Source organism: Amyelois transitella, chromosome 21, assembly GCF_032362555.1.
Source record: "Amyelois transitella isolate CPQ chromosome 21, ilAmyTran1.1, whole genome shotgun sequence".
NCBI classification, from domain to species: Eukaryota; Metazoa; Arthropoda; class Insecta; order Lepidoptera; family Pyralidae; genus Amyelois; species Amyelois transitella.
Genome location: NC_083524.1, coordinates 2074576 through 2094723, shown reverse-complemented (window position 1 = coordinate 2094723; position 20148 = coordinate 2074576). Strand labels below are relative to the sequence as shown.

Sequence of the window (20148 nt, the reverse complement as noted above, 5' to 3'; positions counted from 1 at the left end):
CCTTAAGAAGTTTTGAAGTTTTGTGAGCGTAAAAATAGTGACCTGATCCCGCCAGATTATTTTTTTTTTTTACTCATTCTTATCTTCTTTACTCTTTTCCCTTATATTAATATAAGAAATTCCTACTAGTTACAGTCCAAAGGTATGAAATGAAATCCCATCTCGGCCATGTACCAATGACTTTTTTTCTAAATTATGTACATTAGTTTGAATACTAACCGATGCTCTTACGGTGTGGAAAAACATCGTGAGGAAACCTGCACATTCAGGCTAGGTTTACCTACCAAGATTGCGGAGGTCATATGGGTGTCTCTTCGTGTAAAAACCTGACTCACCCAATCTAGGGTCCATGGTCAAAGGTATATCACGAGCCCCCTTTCCAGAGGGGTGAGGATGCAACCGAGACTAAAGCCAGGAGAAAGAAGGCAGCAAACGAAATGAACACATACTTTCCCTTACGGGGTCAGAGCCAAATAGGCACAAGACTCAAAGACAATATTTAGTAGGATTCTTAAATATTGTCTGTTGTAGTGACAGAGTTATTCGTCTAAATGTAGAATTAATTGCGCCGTGTGGTTCCCGGCACCAATAAAAAAAGAATAGGCCTACTCCATCTCGATCCCATGGATGTCGTAAAAGGCCACTAAGGGATATGCTTATAAACTTGGGATTTTTCTTTTAGGCCATGGGCTAGCAACCTGTCACTATTTGAATCTCAGTTTTATCATTAAGCCCAACAGCTGAAGGCGGCCTATCAGTTTTTTTAAGACTTTTAGCTCTGTCGACCCCGCAAGGGACGTGATTCTATGTATGTATGCATGTAGAATTAAAAGCCGTTCCGTTTATTAACTTTTTGTTGTTTGAATGGAAAAATGGAAAAAAAACCTTAAAAAAATAATCTGCATTTTTCGCTTCCAGATACTCCTAATGCACATATCCTCTGTGGAGCGACTGCCTATCACGACCACCGGGTCTCCTCTGCTCGTGCGCACCAAGACATTCCAGTCGGTCTTCTTCGTTATACCTAGGGAGAGGGACTGTCACGAGATGCATCAGACCTTGCTGAGGCTCAGTCAACCAGGTAAGTCTGATTTCGAATGTTTGCAAGGGATCCTGGAGAGGAGATCCGAGATCCACTCGTGGTGGTTTCAATATGACCTCCGCAACCTTTGCAGAGGAATCTAAGTGGATCATGGTTACAAATTCAAGCTCAAAACTTCTTTATTATGGGGCACCTTAAATATCACTTAATAATTGTCATACCTTTTGGTTTCACAATATTACATACATACATACATAAAATCACGCCTCTTTCCCGGAGGGGTAGGCAGAGACTACCTCTTTCCACTTGCCACGATCTCTGCATATTTCCTTCGCTTCATCCACATTTATAACTCTCTTCATGCAAGCTCGGCGGTAAATTCACAATATTAGTTGACGTCAAATAAAATTACTTAAAACAAAGTTCACTACCGCTTTCAAGGCGTCAGTGCAGAAGAAGCGGTAACAAACTGCACTGCAGCATTTCTTCAACAACGACCTCACGGTGTCCTCATTCACTGTAAGAGTGTATTTTCTTTCCACCAACAGTTCACATCGACGAATTGTACTGCTTCCACTACAAGTCCACGCCCGAAGACCTGCCTAAGTCAGCAGGTTGGAACTTCTTCGACATCCAGACCGAGTTCCAGAGGATGAATGTTCCCAACGAGCATTGGGTGCTGTGCACTGCTAATAAGGATTATGAGGTACCGAATCCCTTGATTAGGGAATCAGTCTTACATACATACATACATATGGTCACGTCTATATCCCTTGCGGGGTAGACAGAGCCAAAAGTCTTGAAAAGACTGAATGGCCACGTTCAGCTATTTGGCTTAACGATAGAATTGAGGAAATCAGTCTTCTAGCGATAAAACTGCGCACACCTCTTATGCTACCATACTAGAGAGCGGCCTGGTAAAAACCTGACTCACTCAATCCAGGATCCATGGTCAAAGGCATATCCTGGGCTCCGCTCCAGAGTGGTGAGGATGCAACCGGGAATATAGCCAGGAGAAGGAAGAAGACAACAGAGCGGCCCCGTACTTTTAACTGTAGTAGGAAGAGATGAGCAGAAAGACATTGCTAACCCATTCAAAGAACAATTCGGAGGGCACCCTCTATTGAAAATTTCATAGGAAGTCGTTCTTGAGGATACATAATTAGCACCGCCCCTCCAATTTTGAACGAAGCCAGTTCGGGTCGCTAGTTTTCCATATGTAGGTATTTTACGTGTTTTTTTTATTTCAAACGTTAGTCACAGACATTACTGATTTCTAATGTATAATGAACTTATAACAAATTTATTTTTCTTTTACATTTATACATACATACATACATATGGTCATGTCTATATCCCTTGCGGGGTAGACAGAGCCAACAGTTTTGTAAAGACTGTTAGGCCACGTTCAGCAGACAGGTTGCTAGCCTATCGCCTAAAAAAGAATCCCAAGTTTGTGAGCCTATCCCTTAATCGCCTTTTACGACATCCATGGGAAAGAAATGGAGTGGTTCTATTCTTTTTTTGTATTGGTGCCAAGAACCACACGGCAATTTAAGTTTATATGTGATTTATTTTAATTTTATTTATATACATACATACATACATACATAAAATCACGCCTCTTTCCCGGAGGGGTAGGCAGAGACTACCTCTTTCCACTTGCCACGATCTCTGCATACTTCTTTCGCTTCGTCCACATTCATAACTCTCTTCATACAAGCTCGGCGGTTTCGGGTACTTTTGACCTGACCCTTTACCAGGACGTCCTTAATTTGATCAAGATACGTTCGTCTAGGTCTTCCCACTCCGACCTTTCCCTCCACACTCTCCTTGTATATCTGCTTAGTCAACCTGCTTTCATTCATCCTCTCCACATGACCGAACCATCTTAACATACCCTTTTCTATTCCTGTAACTACATCTTCTTTCACATCACAACATTCCCTTATCACGCTGTTCCTTATCCTGTCACTCAATTTCACACCCATCATACTCCTTAACGCTCTCATTTCCACTGCATTTATTCTGCTTTCATGCTTCTTTTGCCATACCCAACTTTCACTCCCATACATTAATGTCGGGACCAACACGCCCCTGTGCACAGCCAGTCGAGCCTTTTTGGATAGTTTCTGACTGCTCATAAAGGCATGCAAAGCTCCATTCACCATGTTCCCCGCGTTCACTCTCCTTTCAATATCACTATCATACTTGCCATCTGATGTAAACTTTGATCCTAGATATACAAACTCTTTCACTTGCTCCACTTTTTCTCCTCCAATCAAAATATTACATGCTGTCATTTCTTTCTCCATTTCAAAAACCAGTGTTTTAGTTTTACTTACGTTCACTTTCATTCCTTTCTCTTTTAAAGCTTCATGCATACAGTTTACCATCTCCTGTAACTCCTCCGCTGATGACGCCAGTATAACCTGATCGTCGGCATAGAGCAGACATTTGACGAGTAACTCATTCATCCTTAATCCACTTTTAGACTCTTTCAAATCTGTCAAACAGCTATCCATAAATAGGTTGAACAGCCACGGTGACGCAACACATCCTTGCCTAACGCCTTTCTCAATCTTAAACCACTCAGTGTGCGCTCCGTTTATCCTGACACAAGCACTCGAATCCTCATATAAGGATTTCAGTGCTCGTATTAAGAGACTGCTCACCCCATGCATAGAAAGTGCTGACCACAATTCATTCCTCTCAACTCTGTCATAGGCCTTTTCCAGATCTACGAATGTGCAATAGACTTTTTGACTCTTGGCCAAAAACTTTTCGGCTATGCACCGCAAGGAAAAGACCTGATCAGTACATCCCATTCCCTTTCGAAATCCCGCTTGAGCATCCCATATTTTGTCATCAGTTTCATTCCTGACTCTATTAATCAATACCTTAGCATACAATTTGCCGACGACGCTAAGCAGGCTTATACCACGATAATTTTTGCAGTCCAGCTGTGACCCTTTTCCTTTGTAAAGTGGATTTATTTATATATTTAAACTATTGTAAATCTAGTTTATTTATATTCGAATGCAATGTGTATATGTATTGTTTTATGAATAAATCTAATTAACTTTGTAAGTAAAACTATATTCTTATTTTAGCTATGCGACACATACCCCAGCGAGATATACGTGCCGGCCAAAGCGACCACAGCAATACTCCTCGGCAGTGCCAGCTTCAGATCCAGAGGTCGTCTGCCGGCGCTTGCTTACCTTCACCACAACAAAGCGGCTATAGCACGGTGCAGCCAGCCGCTGAGTGGATTCTCCGCCAGGTCAGTACAAGAGTCAAGTAGACTACAGAAGATATACACGCCATACCGCTCCAAAATTCATCTCTCCTCTCATGGGTCTACTGGAAGAGATTTCTTTTGATATAAGTAGCACCTTTGTACTAGAATTACTGTGTTAAATGCTCCTGTATATAATTTTGTGTACACAAATAAATAAAATTAAAATAAGATATATTTATACTAATATTATAAAGCTGAAGAGTTTGTTTGTTTGGCGCGCTAATCTCAGGAACTACTGGTTCGAATTGAAAAATTCTTTTTGTGTTGAATAGACCATTTATCGAGGAACGCTTAAGGCTAGGTGTATAATATCACGCTGCAACTATAAGGACCGGAGACATAATGGAAAATATGAAAAAAAACGGGAAAAATTATCATCCTTGAGGGTTTCAATGATACCCAAAATAACAATTCCACGCGGACGAAGTCGCGGGCACAGCTAGTGTATACATAAAATCAAGCCTCTCTGTACTGGAGGTGTAGGCGGAGACTACATTTTTCCACTTGCCACGATACTTGCAAACTTCTTTCGCTTCATCCACACTCATAACTTCCTTCATGCAAGCTCGTCGGTTTTGGAGTACTCTTTATCTGATCTTTATGACAACGAGGATACTTCTAGGCAGTGCCAGCTTCAGATCTAGGGGACGTTGCCATAACCTTATTACAATAAAGCGGCTATAGCTCGGTATAGCCAGCCGCTGAGTGACTTCTCCTTCTACTTCCTCCTGGCTTTTAGTCCCGGTTGCATCCTCACCTCTCTGGAGAGGAGCCCGGGGTATACCTTTGACAATGGATTCTAGATTGGGTGAATCAGGTTTTTACACGAAGCGACTCCCATCTGACCTCCGCAACCTTTGCAGGTAAACCTAATCCATATTGGATCCATGGTTACATATCCAGTTGCCTGAATGTGTTGGTTTGCTCACAATATTTTCCCTCACCGTAAGAGCATCGGTTAGTATTCAAACGAATGTACCACCCAATCAGTTTTTAAAATTTCCTGAGATTAGCGCGTTCAAACAAACAAACCAACAAACAAACTCTTCAGCTTTATAATATTAGTATAGATGTACATTTTGACCAAGGAAAAACCATCATTATTCTATTATATTCTGCAGATGCATGGAGGATGAACAGATGTTGGACCTGATACGACGAGCGAATCCCAACTGCGGCTATATGTATGTCGTGGATACTAGGCCGAGGGTAAATACAACATTACAATATGCTATGATTTGGAAATTAAAAAAAATATATATTGACAATGTTCCCGTTAAGGTTTTGTCTATACACACGGCAAATGTCACCCTAATCAGCCGAGCGGTTTTTGAGTTTATTCATTACAAACAGAATATATAAATATTTATATAGAATATAATCACGGCAAGGATGTGTTGCGTCACCGTGGCTGTTCAACCTATTTATGGATAGCTGTTTGACAGATGTGAAAGAGTCTAAAAGTGGATTAAGGATGAATGAGTTACTCGTCAAATGTCTGCTCTATGCCGACGATCAGGTTATACTGGCGTCATCAGCGGAGGAGTTACAGGAGATGGTAAACTGTATGCATGAAGCTTTAAAAGAGAAAGGAATGAAAGTGAACGTAAGTAAAACTAAAACACTGGTTTTTGAAATGGAGAAAGAAATGACAGCATGTAATATTTTGATTGGAGGAGAAAAAGTGGAGCAAGTGAAAGAGTTTGTATATCTAGGATCAAAGTTTACATCAGATGGCAAGTATGATAGTGATATTGAAAGGAGAGTGAACGCGGGGAACATGGTGAATGGAGCTTTGCATGCCTTTATGAGCAGTCAGAAACTATCCAAAAAGGCTCGACTGGCTGTGCACAGGGGCGTGTTGGTCCCGACATTAATGTATGGGAGTGAAAGTTGGGTATGGCAAAAGAAACATGAAAGCAGAATAAATGCAGTGGAAATGAGAGCGTTAAGGAGTATGATGGGTGTGAAATTGAGTGACAGGATAAGGAACAGCGTGATAAGGGAATGTTGTGATGTGAAAGAAGATGTAGTTACAGGAATAGAAAAGGGTATGTTAAGATGGTTCGGTCATGTGGAGAGGATGAATGAAAGCAGGTTGACTAAGCAGATATACAAGGAGAGTGTGGAGGGAAAGGTCGGAGTGGGAAGACCTAGACGAACGTATCTTGATCAAATTAAGGACGTCCTGGTAAAGGGTCAGGTCAAAAGTACCCGAAACCGCCGAGCTTGTATGAAGAGAGTTATGAATGTGGACGAAGAGAAAGAAGTATGCAGAGATCGTGGCAAGTGGAAAGAGGTAGTCTCTGCCTACCCCTCCGGGAAAGAGGCGTGATTTTATGTATGTATGTATGTATGTATGTATAATCACGTCTATATCCCTTGCGGGGAAGACAGAGCCAACAACAACAACTATCAAAAGACTGTTAGGCCACGTTCAGCTTTTTGGCTTGATGATAGAATTGAGATTCAAATAGTGACGGGTTGCTAGCCCATCTCCTAAATGAAGAATCCCAAGTTTATAAGCCTATCCTTTAGTCGACTTTTACGACATTCATGGGAAAGAGATGGACTATTCTTTTTCTATTGGTGCCGGGAACCGCATGGATTTTTTATGTATGTACACATGTGTGTATGTTTTAATTTGTTTTTTTTTTTAGATAAACGCCATGGTGAACCGCGCCGCCGGTAAAGGTTACGAGAATGAGGCATTTTACGAAAATATCAAGTTTCAATTCAGCGGTATTGGAAATATACACGTCATGAGGAAGAGTTTGCAGAAACTTGTCGAGAGTAAGTTTAAAAGATATCAACACTAAGATGACAATTGTATGATGACGTTATTGAAGAAAATAGTGCAGTGCAGTTTGTTAACGATTCTTCTGTACTTTATGCTGTGGTACTAAACTAAATTTTTAGTTATTTATTCCAACACACCGAAAATAAGTATATTATTTGGTGCCGTGTGGTTCCCGGAACTAATAGAAAAAAGAATAGGACCACTCCATCTCTCTCCCATGGATGTCGTAAAAGGCGACTAAAGGATAGGCTTACAAACTTGGGATTTCTTTTTTTAGGCGATGGGCTAGCAAACTGTCACTATTTGAATTTCAATTCTATCACTAAGCCAAATAGCTGAGCGTGGCTTATCAGTCAGAGTGACCATACATATGTATGTAGGTATGTATGTCCGCCATTGCAACTGATATGTTTCTTTTATAAACTATGTACTTACTATTTTCTTGTTACTGTGTTAATTTCTATGCAATTAAGATATTACAAACAAACAATCAAACAAGATATTTTTTTATATATTTCAGCGTGCGAACAGAACTCTCCCACCATGTCGTCATTCCTGAGCGGATTGGAGTCGTCTGGTTGGCTGAAACACATAAAGTGAGTGTCACAACATGCCCGCCACTTCACAATACAACCATCTTTTGTAAGTCGTTAGAGCCGACTAAGGGAATGACACATTAAATCTAGTGCTGAGTGTCACAATACTCGTACGCCCGCCATTTTAGAATACAACCATCTTTTGTAAGTCGTTAGAGCCGACTTAGGGAATGGCACATTAAATCTAGTGCTGAGTGTCACAATACTCGTACGCCCGCCATTTTAGAATACAACCATCTTTTGTAAGTCGTTAGAGCCGACTAAGGAAATGGCACATTAAATCTAGTGCCGAGTGTCACAATACTCGTACGCCCGCCATTTTAGAATACAACCATCTTTTGTAAGTCGTTAGAGCCGACTAAGGAAATGGCACATTAAATCTAGTGCGGCTTCCACATGATAAGGTTCCACAGGGTAAGGTGACCCTGCTAAGGTTGCGCAGCTCTGACGGGAGTCGTTTCGTCCTGACCTGACCTTACATATATATAAGAGCCAACAGGTAAAAGTAATGTACAGATGTTAAGAAGGTTAAAAAAATAGATGAAAAGCTATTAGTATCAAACGAAAGCGAAAAGTCTTGCCAACATAAAGGCCGTAAGTAAACTTGTCAATTCAACATTGCGCCAACATCAAGAAAACAGGAGATAAAAAGAAATAAAAAGTACATAAGTTAAATAATAAAAATAGTGCCGTATGGGTCCCGGCACCTACAAAAAAGAATGGGACCACTCCATCTCTTTCCCATGGATGTCGTAAAAGGCGACTAAGGGATAGGCCTATAAACTTGGGATTCTTCTTTTAGGCGATGGGCTAGCAACCTGTCACTATTTGAATCTCAATTCTATCATTAAGCCAAATAGCTGAGCGTGGCCTATCAGTCTTTTCAAGACTGGTGGCTCTGTCTACCCCGCTAGGGATACGGACGTGATCATATGTATGTATGTATGTAAGTTAAATACATTTTGAAGGCCAAATGGGTGTCAAAAGAACATAACATTTGTTTGTCCGTCTGTCCGTATGCCTTCTCTATAAAACTAATTCCATATTTAAATTCCCAGATCGATACTGGACACGTCATGGTGGATCGCGTGCGCAATAGAGAGCGGGGTGAGCGTGTGCGTCCACTGCAGCGACGGGTGGGACAGAACCTCGCAGGCTTGCTCGCTCGCCGCACTGTTTTTAGAACCACACTATCGCACTTTCAACGGGTACCAGGTACATAGTCTATTTATTTATTTATTTAAACTTCATTGCACAAGATACAAATGTATAGCACAATTGGCGGACTTAATGCTAGAAGCATTATCTTACCAGTCAACCATTTCAATAGTCGTTATCTTTTTCCACTTTTAACGTGGGTTCGAAACAGTATGTTGGTTTTTTACAATTACTTCTGTCACTCGCCTTCTCACTGGTCACTCACTTTCTACTCATACTATCCTTCACGCCGTCCATCCATTTTTTTCGGTCTTCCACTATTTTTTTAACCTTCCAGTTTTATATATAAGGTTTCCATAAGGTAAATCTATACATACAGTAAAACTCCAATTATCCGAACTCCGACTATCCGAATCGCCGATTATCCGAATCAAATCAATCAATCCGAAAACGGTTGAAGACCGCAAAACCGCTTACATTGACGGAGATGTTTAAAAAACAATGATTTTTATTTCTAAACTTGTACATAAGTACATTTTATTTATATTTAAAACATGTGAAAATTTCATGTTTCTTTCATTTAATTCAATAAAAAAATAGTGCAATATCAAAACGTAGCTTTTATTCTCTCCAATGGCAATTTAAAAAAAAAATCCGATTATCCGAATATTTGATTATCCGAATGGGTCCCGGTCCCCATTAATTCGGATAATTGGAGTTCTACTATACAGTAGACAAAATATTTTTACTGTTTTAGTGTATACTAAAATATTTTGTCTGTACATTTAGTAATTTTTGACTGAAATGGATAGAGGGACATTTAGAATGAATAATAGAAAGCGAAAATATTTTTTTTTTTAATTTCTTGTTTGTCTGTCTGTCTGTCTGTATGTATGATCACGATTATCTCCGAAAGTACTGAACCGATTTATGAGTTTGAGTATTTTATTAAAAAAAAACTGAAAATCAAAATACTACATACTTATAATAAAACGGTAAAAATATTTTGTCTGTACATTTAATATTTTGACTAATTTTTTTTTTACATATTTTGTCTGTCTGTCTGTATCTGACTGTATGATCAAGATTCAACTCGAAACTTACGCGGACAAAGTCGCGGGCAACAGCTAGTATCATATAAATATATATCTTCTTCTTGACATTATTCCTGGACATTCTCAACACTCTGGAGAGGAGAACTAGGTATACCTTCGACCATGGATCCTGGAATTCCTGGATTGGGTGAGTCTGGTTTTTTTACGAAGCGACACCCATCTGACCTCCGCGACCTTTGCAGGGGAACCCATATTAAATCATGGTTACATATCCAGTTGTATTACAGGTTTCTTCACGATTTTCCCCTCGCTTAATTAGAGTCTTTCGGTCGCCTTTTACGACATCCATGGAAATTATATGGAGTGGTCTTTTTCTTAAGTGTCTGGAACCACACGGACGATCTAGAAGCCGGTGGGCTAGTGACCTCAATTCCATCATTAAGCCATACAGCATGAACCTGATGTGGTACTTTCAGCCTTTTCAAAACTGTTGCCTCTGTGTACCGCGCAAGGGATATAGACGTAATTATACGTTCCGGTTTTCGGCATTCGTGTTTGTCTCAACGAAATAGCTGGGAGAATAAATATTTTTCATTGTTCTCTGAGCGAGTTTACAAGAGCTACGATATTTGTTCTATGTTATAATTGTTAATATTGTGTAAGAATTTAATGTATAAGTTGCTTTGTCTATCGCATTGGTTTTTATGACTGCAATGATAGGATAAGTTTTGTATTAAATAAATTGTTTTCTCTCACCCTGACAGCCGTCCAATAAACTGATACATACATACATACATATGGTCACGTCCATATCCCATGCGGGGTAGACAGAGCCAACAGTCTTGAAGACTAAATGGCCACGTTCAGCTATTTGGCTTATTGATAGAATTGAGATTCAAATAGTGACAGGTTGCTAGCCCATCGCCTAAAAGAAGAATCCCAAGTTTATAAGCCTATCCCTTAGTCGCCTTTTACGACATCCATGGGAATGAGATGGAGTGGTCCTATTCTTTTTTGTATTGGTGCCGGGAACCACACGGCACTGAAATAAACGGCAATAAACTGATTGTTGTGTATATACCCCCAGGCGCTGATAGAGAAGGACTGGCTGTCGTTCGGTCACAAGTTCACGTGCCGGTGCGGGCACATCGCGTCCGACGGCAGGGAGGTGTCGCCAGTGTTCACCCAGCTGCTGGACTGCACGTGGCAGCTGCTGAGGCAGGCGCCCGAGGTCAGTTTCAGGACCACGGTGCGCGTGGTCGATTGATTTGCTATACATACATACTGTAGGAAGTATAGTTGTAAAAGTTATTTATTACTACAGAATAAAGAAGCAGAAAAGAGAAGGAAATAATCAGTTTTAAATGTCTATATTATTCAACGTATATCTCAAGAACATCTAACAATAGTGCCGTGTGGTTCCCGGCACCAATAAAAAAAAAGAATAGGACCACTCCATCTCTTTCCCATGGATGTCGTAAAAGTCGACAAAGGGATAGGCTTACAAACTTGGGATTCTTTTTTAGGCGATGGGCCAGCAACCTGTCACTAATTGAATGTCAATTCTATCACTAAGCCAAACAGCTGAGCGTGGCCTATCAGTCTTTTCAAGACTGGTGGCTCTGTCTACCCCGCTAGGGATACGGACGTGATCATATGTATGTATGTTGAGATAATTTCTATACTTGTCTCCAGGCTTTCCAATTCAACGAGCGTTTTCTGCTGACGCTACACGACCACGCTCACGCCTGCCAGTACGGGACCTTCGTAGGGAACTGTCAGAAAGACAGGCGGGACTTAAGGTAATGTAAATAACTAGTCCGCCACCTTGGCTGTTCCGCCGTTTTTATTTGAGAAAGACGTCACTAGCTTACAGTGATACTATCCACCATCTTGTGTGACCCGTTATTTTGAATTGAGAAACGCTTTGATGCTAACTCACGTGCATTGTCATTCAAACCTCTTACATAATTCAGGTTAGAGGTCTTAGTCGGACTCCGGGCTCTTCTCTTGGAAGGTGTAAAACCAGGATGATGATGAGAGAATGTTTAAATTTATTTTTTTGTGGCGACAACACTAACGTCACACGCCACCAACCAATCCAGCGAGAATACGAAGCGCTCAGCCAATTGCAGCGCAGAGACTGCTGAAACGTCACACGACACCAACCAATCACATTTGCTAAATGGTTATTTATTTATTATTTATTTATTTATTATATTAAATATTTCATGGATTTCATGGATTAGATCATAAATACAATCTCCGACTCATCATTGTCGCGCGGTTCCCCAGGCATCACACTAAGCTGACGGAAGATCTTCCCTTTGATGACCGTAGAGCTCGAATCATCGCTCCGGTTACATTTTTTAACCGACTTCGAAAAAAAGGAGGCGATTCTTAATTCGAGCAGTATTTTTAATATTTTACAATTGTAAACTAAAATAAATATCCCCAGACTGTTATGGAACAGTTTTATTGGTATTAAAACTTACTTTTAGGCATTCTCAATACACATATAAATACATATAATCACTTCTTTATCCCTTGCTGGATAGATAAAGCCAACAGTCTTCAAAAGACTGAAAGGCTACGTTCAGGTGTTTAGCTTAATGATAGAATTGAGATTAAAACATTGACAGGCTGCTAGCCCATCGCTTAAAAGAAGAATAAATAAAATAAATATATACGGGACAAATTACACTGATTGAGTTAGCCTCGAAGTAAGTTCGTAACTTGTGTTACGAGTACGATACTTAAATCAACGATACTATATTTTATAATAAATACTTATATAGATAAACATCTAAGACCCAGGCCAATCAGAAAAAGTTCTTTTCTCATCATGCCCTGGCCGGGATTCGAACCCGGGACCTCCGGTGTCACAGACAAGCGCACTACCGCTGCGCCACAGAGGCCGTTAAGAATCCCAAGTATATAAAAGCACATCCCTTCTCAATCTCAATTCAAATGCTTTATATGTATTATTTAAATTTTTCAGATTATCAGAGCGTACATTCTCTCTGTGGGGATACATGGCGAACCATCTGAACGAGTACAAAAACCCACTTTACAACCCAAAGGCCCATCCCGATGTCTTGAAGCCGAACTTGAGCGCGCAGAGCATAAGGTAACATACATACATACATATGGTCACGTCTATATCCCTTGCGGGGTAGACAGAGCCAACAGTGTTGAAAAGACTGAATGGCCACGTTCAGCTATTTGGCTTAATGATAGAATTGAGATTCAAATAGTGACAGGTTGCTAGCCCATCGCCTAAAAATGAATCCCAAGTTTGTAAGCCTATCCCTTGGTCGCCTTTTACGACATCCATGGGAAAGAGATGGAGTGGTCCTATTCTTTTTTGTATTGGTGCCGGGAACCACACGGCACATAAGGTAAATATGGGAAAATCCGAAAATCTGTTGAAAAACTATTTTATTTTTTATTGGACTTACCACTGTCGTTAACTATTCAAGCATTCATACATATAGTCACGTCTACTTCCCTTGCGGGGTAGACAGAGCTAACAGTCATTAAAAGACTGATAGGCCACGTTCAGCTGCATAATTCCCGTTTCAGCGGGAATTTAAAAAATTCTTTCTAAGGGCATCCCTAGACCACATAAAGAATTCACACGCCAAATTTCAAGTGTCAAGACTCATCAGTTTGGGTCTGTGTGTTGATATGTTAGTCAGTCGTTAATTTTTTTTTTAAATATATACATATATACATAAAATCACGCCTCTTTCCCGGAGGGGTAGGCACCGACTACCTCTTTCCACTTGCCACGATCTCTGCATACTTGCTTCGCTTCATCCATATAAATATATTTAGAAGATAAAGTTGAAATTGTACAAATCTCACATTCGGCATGTTTCATCGTTTTACCAGATTCTGGCGCGGCATGTACTGCCGGCATGAGAGCGGTGTCCACCCGCGGGAGCCCCTCGGCGACCTGCTGCCCGCCGCCGTCGAGCATTGCTCAGCTCTCGAGCACCACATCGGATACCTCACCAAGGTATGACCGCTTAGGTGGGAGAGTGTGGAGGGAAAGGTCGGAGTGGGAAGACCTAGGCGAACGTATCTTGATCAAATTAAGGACGGGAAGACGAGCTTTGCATGCCTTTATGAGCAGTCAGAAACTATCCAAAAAGGCTCGACTGGCTGTGCATAGGGGCGTGTTGGTCCCGACATTAATGTATGGTAGTGAAAGTTGGGTATGGCAAAAGAAGCACGAAAGCAGAATAAATGCGGTGGAAATGAGAGCGTTAAGGAGTATGATGGATGTGAAATTGAGTGACCGGATAAGGACCAGCGTGATAAGGGAATGTTGTGATGTGAAAGAAGATGTAGTTACAGGAGTAGAAAAGGGTATGTTGAGATGGTTCGGTCATGTGGAGAGGATGAATGAAAACCAGGTTGACTAAGCAGATATACAAGGAGAGTGTGGAGGGAAAGGTCGGAGTGGGAAGACCTAGACGAACGTATCTTGATCAAATTAAGGACGTCCTGGTAAAGGGTCAGGTCAAGAGTACCCGAAACCGCCGAGCTTGCATCAAGAGAGTTATGAATGTGGATGAAGCGTAGGAAGTATGCAGAGATCGTGGCAAGTGGAAAGAGGTAGTCTCTGCCTACCCCTCCGGGAAAGAGGCGTGATTTTGTGTGTGTATGTATGTATTTACGTATGACCGCTTCTTCCTCCTGGCTTTAGTCCCGGTCGCATCCTCACCACTCTGGAGAGGAGCCCGGGGTATGCCTTCGATCATGGATCCTGGATTGGGTGAGTCAGGTTTTTACACGAAGCGACTCCTATCTGACCACTGCAGGTTTAATTTTTTTAATTATTCATGAAGATTTACAGTCACAATGAGAGAAACATAAAAATATTATTTTTGAATGTAGAAATGTAAGTTTTTAAATTGTTTGCAGAGGATAACAACGTTCAAGAACCTCCTCTCCGGCAAGAGGGATAAGAGCACAGACTCCACTGTTGTAAATTATCAGAATGGTAATGTTAATTCTATCGATTTGGAGAGCAAGACTGAAGCGTTGCAGATTGATAACAAGTAAGTATATTGTATATATATATATATATATATATTTATTTTATAGTACAGTGCCGTGTGGTTTCCAGCATTAATACAAAAAAGAATAGCACCGCTCCATCACTTTCTCATGGATGTCGTTAAAGGCGACTAAGGGTACAAAATACAAAATACAAAATCGTTTATTTCTTAAAGCACATGACACAAGAAATATGATTGGAGTCTCCTTTTAAGCGTGCAAGCCTGTGCCAGGAGACTCCGCTCTTTCATAAAAGCAAATTAACCTTGTAAAGTACGAGTAAGGTAATTAAATAAATATATAATGTGCATTTGAAAAAGTGTTAGATTCGTATACTAAGGTAAACTATACTTTATATTTATGTTAATATACATTTATCCTTATACTATAGTAAAGCCTCAGTCTGTTCATAACTTTTCGTTTTAAGCCATCCAGTAATCACAAACTTACATTCCTTATACAATTTTCTATATATATTATTTACTCTGTTAATTTTGTTATATAATTGGGCTGATATTACATAGAATTGTCTTCGTGCAAAATATGTTCTAGTTTGTGGTATTTTAGCTACTATGTATCTCCTTCTTCTTGTTTCAACTTTAGGATCATATTCTGTAGTTTTATGCTTATACAGTACACAATGCAAAATATACAACTGTCTAACCGTAAGCAGATTACACTCATTGTATAAGAGTTCAGTTGAATATCGCTTTTTCTTAAAATACATAATTTTGATCAGGAATCTCTGTGCTCTTTCTAATCCTATAAAATGAGTCTTTGCAGCATTTCCCCAAACTGAAATACAATAAATAAGAATGCACTGCACAAGTGATATATAAATATTGTTCAGAAGGTTTTTGGATGAGCACTGTACGTCTAAACCTCTGGGTACCACATAACGTAATGATTTAAATATCCAGGACAACTTTCTCACTCTATTTATTACGTGATCTACATGCGGGTACCATGATAATCTTTGATCAACCAGTACACCCAAGTACTTAACCTTATCTACTCTGTCGATGATAGGACAGCAGCAGTCAGGAAGATCAGTATTTTGGTTACAAGAATGGATTTTTATACGGTAACCTTGATTAGGTTGATTTCGTGAGTCAATACCAAAACAGATGTAATTAGTTTTTGCAGTGTTAAGAGTGAGCAAATTACTTTTGAGCCAGCGTGCTACCTGGGCTAGCCCTGTCTCAATGTGTGTACGTGTACTATCCCATGTAGTGCCACTGAAGACAATGGCAGTATCGTCCGCATATGAAAAGATTTTCGCATTTGGAATATTCATTTCACAGAGATCATTTATATACAAAAGAAACAGGGTGGGACCCAGTACACTCCCTTGAGGAACACCATATGTAACATTTTCTACCTCACTCACACAGTTTTCAATTTTAACCGTTTGCTGTCTGTTACTCAGATAGTCTTTAAACAGAGCGAGTGCCACATCTCTGATACCTATTCGTTCTAACTTCCGTATAAGAATGGGGATAGAAACGGTGTCGAAAGCACTTTTCAGGTCCAGGAATACAGCAGAGCATTTGACGCCTAGATCTAAATTACGTGCAACCAGAGTTGTCAGCTCAATTACTGCATCTTCCGCCGATTTTCCTCGTCGGAAGCCAAATTGTTTTGACGAAAGTATTTGGTATTTGTCAAGAAAATTTATTAATCTAATGTTAATTAATTTTTCCAAAACTTTCGATATAGCTGGTAGAATAGATATTGGCCGATAGTTGCTGACATCGTTTCTATTACCTCTCTTATGTATAGGTGTGATAATGGATTTTTTTTAGTGGCAACGGAAATATTCCCTTCAAAAAACAAAGATTTACTAGGTGAGTCAGAATCGGAACAATTACATTTTTACCTAGTTTCAGGAATTTTGTGGATATGTTGTCCCATCCAGGAGCACTGTCCGATTTGAGACCCATCAGTACACCGCTCACTTCATCACAATCCGTTGGCAGTAGCACAAATGTATTAGGTTGTTGTGGAATATTATGTAACATTGTATTAAGTTCAGCTTCAGAACTTGTCTGAATCTGCGTAGCTAATTGTTTACCAACATTTGCAAACACTTTATTTATATAGTTAACAGATTCCTGATTTGAGGGTTTAATATGCAACAATTCAGAGTTTTGACTATTATTTTTGTTAGTATAAGTAATGCTTCTAATATTTTTCCAAAGTTGTTTATTATTATTTAAAGATTTTGATAAAAGTTCTTTTTCATAATTTCGTTTTAATTTTTTAATCAGATTATTACAATAGTTCCTATATCTTTTATAAATGACTTTAGTAACTTCATTCCCAGGATTATTTTTACATTCTTTCTGTAATTTGTTCCGATTTTTTATACAACGCAATATTCCTGGGGTGATCCAGGGTTTTATTATTCTTTTAGATTTAGGTATATTAGTGGTAACAGAATTTTGATCCAAGCAATTTTTTATACATTTAATTAACTTCTCTATTATTATTGTGGGGTCATCACAGAACAGTAAGTCATTAACATTGCTTTTTTCCAACGCAACTACGGCACTTCCGAAATCAGTTTTGGTTCTAGATTTATTCACCTGTGAACAACGCGGTACTGAGGAGATGGAGAGAAAAACAGTTTTATGGTCTGTTATACTAGTTTCTAAAATAACTATACGTGCGGTATGTTTTACTTTATTTAATTTGAGCATTATATGATCTATGCAATTTTTATCATTCGTTTTAAAAGTATGTCCTGCAAGTATCCCATAGTTAGATAACATATTCTGGTACAGTATTCTGTTTTTGCGTTCATGAGATTCTTCTTTAGTTTTAAACTTAATGTTTATGTTTAAGTCACCCGCGACAACTATATTATTTCTAGAATTTAAAGATATTAGATGGGACTCTAGGGAATTTATGAACGGTTCGGCATTTTGTTGTGATGGAGACCTATATATACCCAAAATGACAGTGCCCAGTACATCGACTTGAATACAGGAAGCATGGGTAAGTATGATTTCCTTCACTTCGTGCCTAAGTGTATTTTTAATATAGAGAACAACACCATCATTTTGGTTTAAGTGACGAGTACTATGATACATGCAATAGCCTATCATTTGAGGTATGTTTTTATTATCATTTAATCTACATTCTGTCAATATAACAACATCTATATCAGTCTTTAAAGTAGCCAAAGTAAGGGTAAAATCGTCAAAGTTGTGATCAATACTTCTTATATTTTGTGTTATTACAGTAAGGTCCCTTTTGTCTACTTTAATAGTTGAATTAAATTCACTAGGGCTACAAATAGTGGAAGTGGCTATCTCCATATTGTCTATGTCATTTAACGTTACCAATCGTTCATCCATTATGATAATAAGTTAGGCTGCACGTCAAAATAAGGCCGATGTGACATATACAGTAAATGCATTTCATTTTAATAATTACTGAATTTTGTGGTTTGTACGATTTTACTATCATTATTTGCATACATAGATGTTCAATCGGTTTTAAACGTAAATATGTATTTAAGAAATAGTTACATAAGGGCTGTTTAGACAAATGACAGAAGGTGTATACTTTCACCAAATGTGAAAAAATCCGAAAGTTCAAAAAGTGCACAGATCCGTTATAATAAATTAAATATATATTTGAATTGTATATTTTAAGTATATAACTGTTATATATATATGTATATAACTGTTATATATATATGTATATATAGTCCAAAAGCCGTGTTGATGGTATGTAATAAAATGAATTTTTTTTATAAATGAATTATTATTATATGATTGTATCAGCTTATTTTGATATCTAATAAAAGTTTTCCATATAAGTGAGAATAAGAGACTGAAATTATCATAAGTGATATGTATGTTACCCCTAGAGTTAGCAATTAACAACAACAGACTAGGCAAAAGTAAGGCAGTGTACACATAGACATTTTTAATATTAAATAGTAAACATGCATGTATTACAAATGAATAGCAAAATTGCTTTAATTTATTATTGTTATAAATCAAGTATGGATATTTAAGTAGTTGTTGAGTGACTTTGAATTTTGTGAGTGATAATTGTCTTTTCAAATTTGTTAAGAACATTGAGATAAAAAATATTACCTTCATTAAGTTTAACCATAGACGTACATATAGTTCATCGTTATTCATACACACGTTAAGCTGCAAAAATAGTCATTTATCTTGGAATAAGCCTTGGACTTGCTCTTCAGTCCTAATATTTATTATTGGAGAATTTTCATCTTTTCTAACGAATACTTTTCCATAAGCCGTCCAACAAAATTTGTAACTCTTCGACTTAGCGAGGTCACGGGCTAGGAAATGGAGACGTGTTCCTTTTGCTGTGAGGTGTTCTGATACGAATATTGGAGTATCCTCCTGCGTTTTGTAGCCCATGTGTTTGGCACATAATTTATTTTGATGTTTCATGTTAAAAAATTTTACCTTCTTTAGGAATTCCGCTTTTAAAATAGCAGAGTTAGTCTCCACAATAATTGGAGTATTCTTCTTTTCAGGATGATTTCCTCTCACTCGATAAATGTCCTTAATGTCACAATTTCGTAATGAGCAGTCCACAGTCTTGAACAAGTTTGTGACATTTTCTATGAGGTCCTGTTTAGTCTCAGGGTTCATCTTTGGAACATTTTTTATTTCAAGGTTTGTTTTACGACTCGCTATAAGAATATCTTCGAGTTTGCTTTCCAGGATGTTAATATAATCTCTATTTTTCTTAGATTGCACTTCAAGCTCATTTATCTTCGTCTGATATTCCTTATTTTGCTCCACCAGAAAATCCATAGAATTTTGAATTTGTTTATTAAAATCTTTAATTTCTTTTATTTCTTGTTGAAGGGGTTTCATTATATTACATAACTCTTCTCTAACTATAGTCCGTAAATCTGTTGAGGTGCTATCCATGCACTCGTCCGTAATCCGGCGCCGTTTGTTATCTCGTTGCGTAATGTTAATAACATCCTCCAAAGATCCAGAAAACTGGCCCACCTTATCCATGTCCGTTTCCGAAAAACTTACTGACTTATTTAGTGGCGGAGAGCGCATTAAATTAGGCATACTTTAAGTCTGCTATTAGTCAAAGCAAAACAAAATAACGGT

The 20148-nt window shown here is 38.7% G+C and overlaps 1 protein-coding gene across 1 annotated transcript in view; it reads left to right on the top strand.

Annotated features, from left to right (window-relative positions):
• The window catches only part of LOC106136564 (myotubularin-related protein 6), a 63868-nt gene that overhangs the window by 32546 nt on the left and 11174 nt on the right, over positions 1–20148 (top strand). The window contains exons 3-14 of the mRNA XM_060950373.1: positions 919–1081; positions 1591–1748; positions 4156–4328; positions 5468–5555; positions 7007–7139; positions 7667–7742; positions 8801–8957; positions 11043–11186; positions 11651–11757; positions 12957–13085; positions 13853–13979; positions 14891–15027. Coding sequence (XP_060806356.1) covers positions 919–1081; positions 1591–1748; positions 4156–4328; positions 5468–5555; positions 7007–7139; positions 7667–7742; positions 8801–8957; positions 11043–11186; positions 11651–11757; positions 12957–13085; positions 13853–13979; positions 14891–15027 — 1592 coding nt within the window. The remainder of the gene's footprint in view (positions 1–918; positions 1082–1590; positions 1749–4155; positions 4329–5467; positions 5556–7006; positions 7140–7666; positions 7743–8800; positions 8958–11042; positions 11187–11650; positions 11758–12956; positions 13086–13852; positions 13980–14890; positions 15028–20148) is intronic.